Here is a 703-nt window from a genome sequence, read left to right as displayed (position 1 = left end):
TGCTTCTGCTGCTGCTGCTGCTTCTGCTGCTACTGCTCCAGCTCCTGTTTTTGCTGCTAGGAGAGCTATACTTCTGCTATTAGTGCTACTGCTGCTGCTGCTGGGTGTGCTTTTGGTGCTGCTGTTGGAAAGCCTGTTGCTTCTGCTGCACCCCGTGTGGTGGTGGTGGTGGTGCTGCTGCTGCTGCTGCCACCGCTGCGGCTGCTGTTGCCTTTGCTAAGTTAGCTGCAACTTCTTGCTGCTGCCGTGTCTGCTGCAGCAGCTGCTGCAGCTGCTGCTGCTCTGTGGCTGTCTTTGCACTCACCTGTGTAGAATGCATTAGGCGGCTTGCCGCTGCAGCGAGTGGCAGCAGCTGCAGTTTGCTGCTGGAATGTTCAGGTGCTGCAACCGCCAGCTGCTGCAGCAAAGTGTGTCGCCGCCGCAGTTGTTTCCTGCTGCTGCTGCAGCTGCAATGTGCGGCTGCAGCAGCGATGTGCTGCTTTTGGGACCACGTGCTGCTGCTAAGCATTGTTGCTGCAGCTCGCTGCAGCAGCAATGAGCGCTGAAGAGCCATTTATGAAGAACTGCCTATACACAGCAGGAGCAGAAGCAGCCTAGGGGACGCTGCCTCGATGAGCCTCTGCTGCTGCTGCTGCTGCTGCTGCTGCTGCAGCCCGAGCAGCAGCAGCAGCTGCCACTGCCGCCGCCTGATCATCCCACTAAA

The 703-nt window shown here is 58.6% G+C and overlaps 1 protein-coding gene across 1 annotated transcript in view; it reads right to left on the bottom strand.

Annotated features, from left to right (window-relative positions):
- Positions 1-85: 85 nt before the first annotated feature.
- Positions 86-703, bottom strand: part of ETH_00002685 (uncharacterized protein) — a gene marked incomplete at both ends in the record, with an annotated part of 1,809 nt that continues 1,191 nt past the window's right edge. The window contains one exon of the mRNA XM_013373332.1: positions 86-446. Coding sequence (XP_013228786.1) covers positions 86-446 — 361 coding nt within the window. The remainder of the gene's footprint in view (positions 447-703) is intronic.

This window comes from Eimeria tenella, genomic scaffold (assembly GCF_000499545.2).
Source record: "Eimeria tenella Houghton genomic scaffold, Eth_scaff133, whole genome shotgun sequence".
In the NCBI taxonomy this organism is placed as follows: domain Eukaryota; phylum Apicomplexa; class Conoidasida; order Eucoccidiorida; family Eimeriidae; genus Eimeria; species Eimeria tenella.
This window is presented reverse-complemented; position numbering and strand designations above follow the sequence as displayed.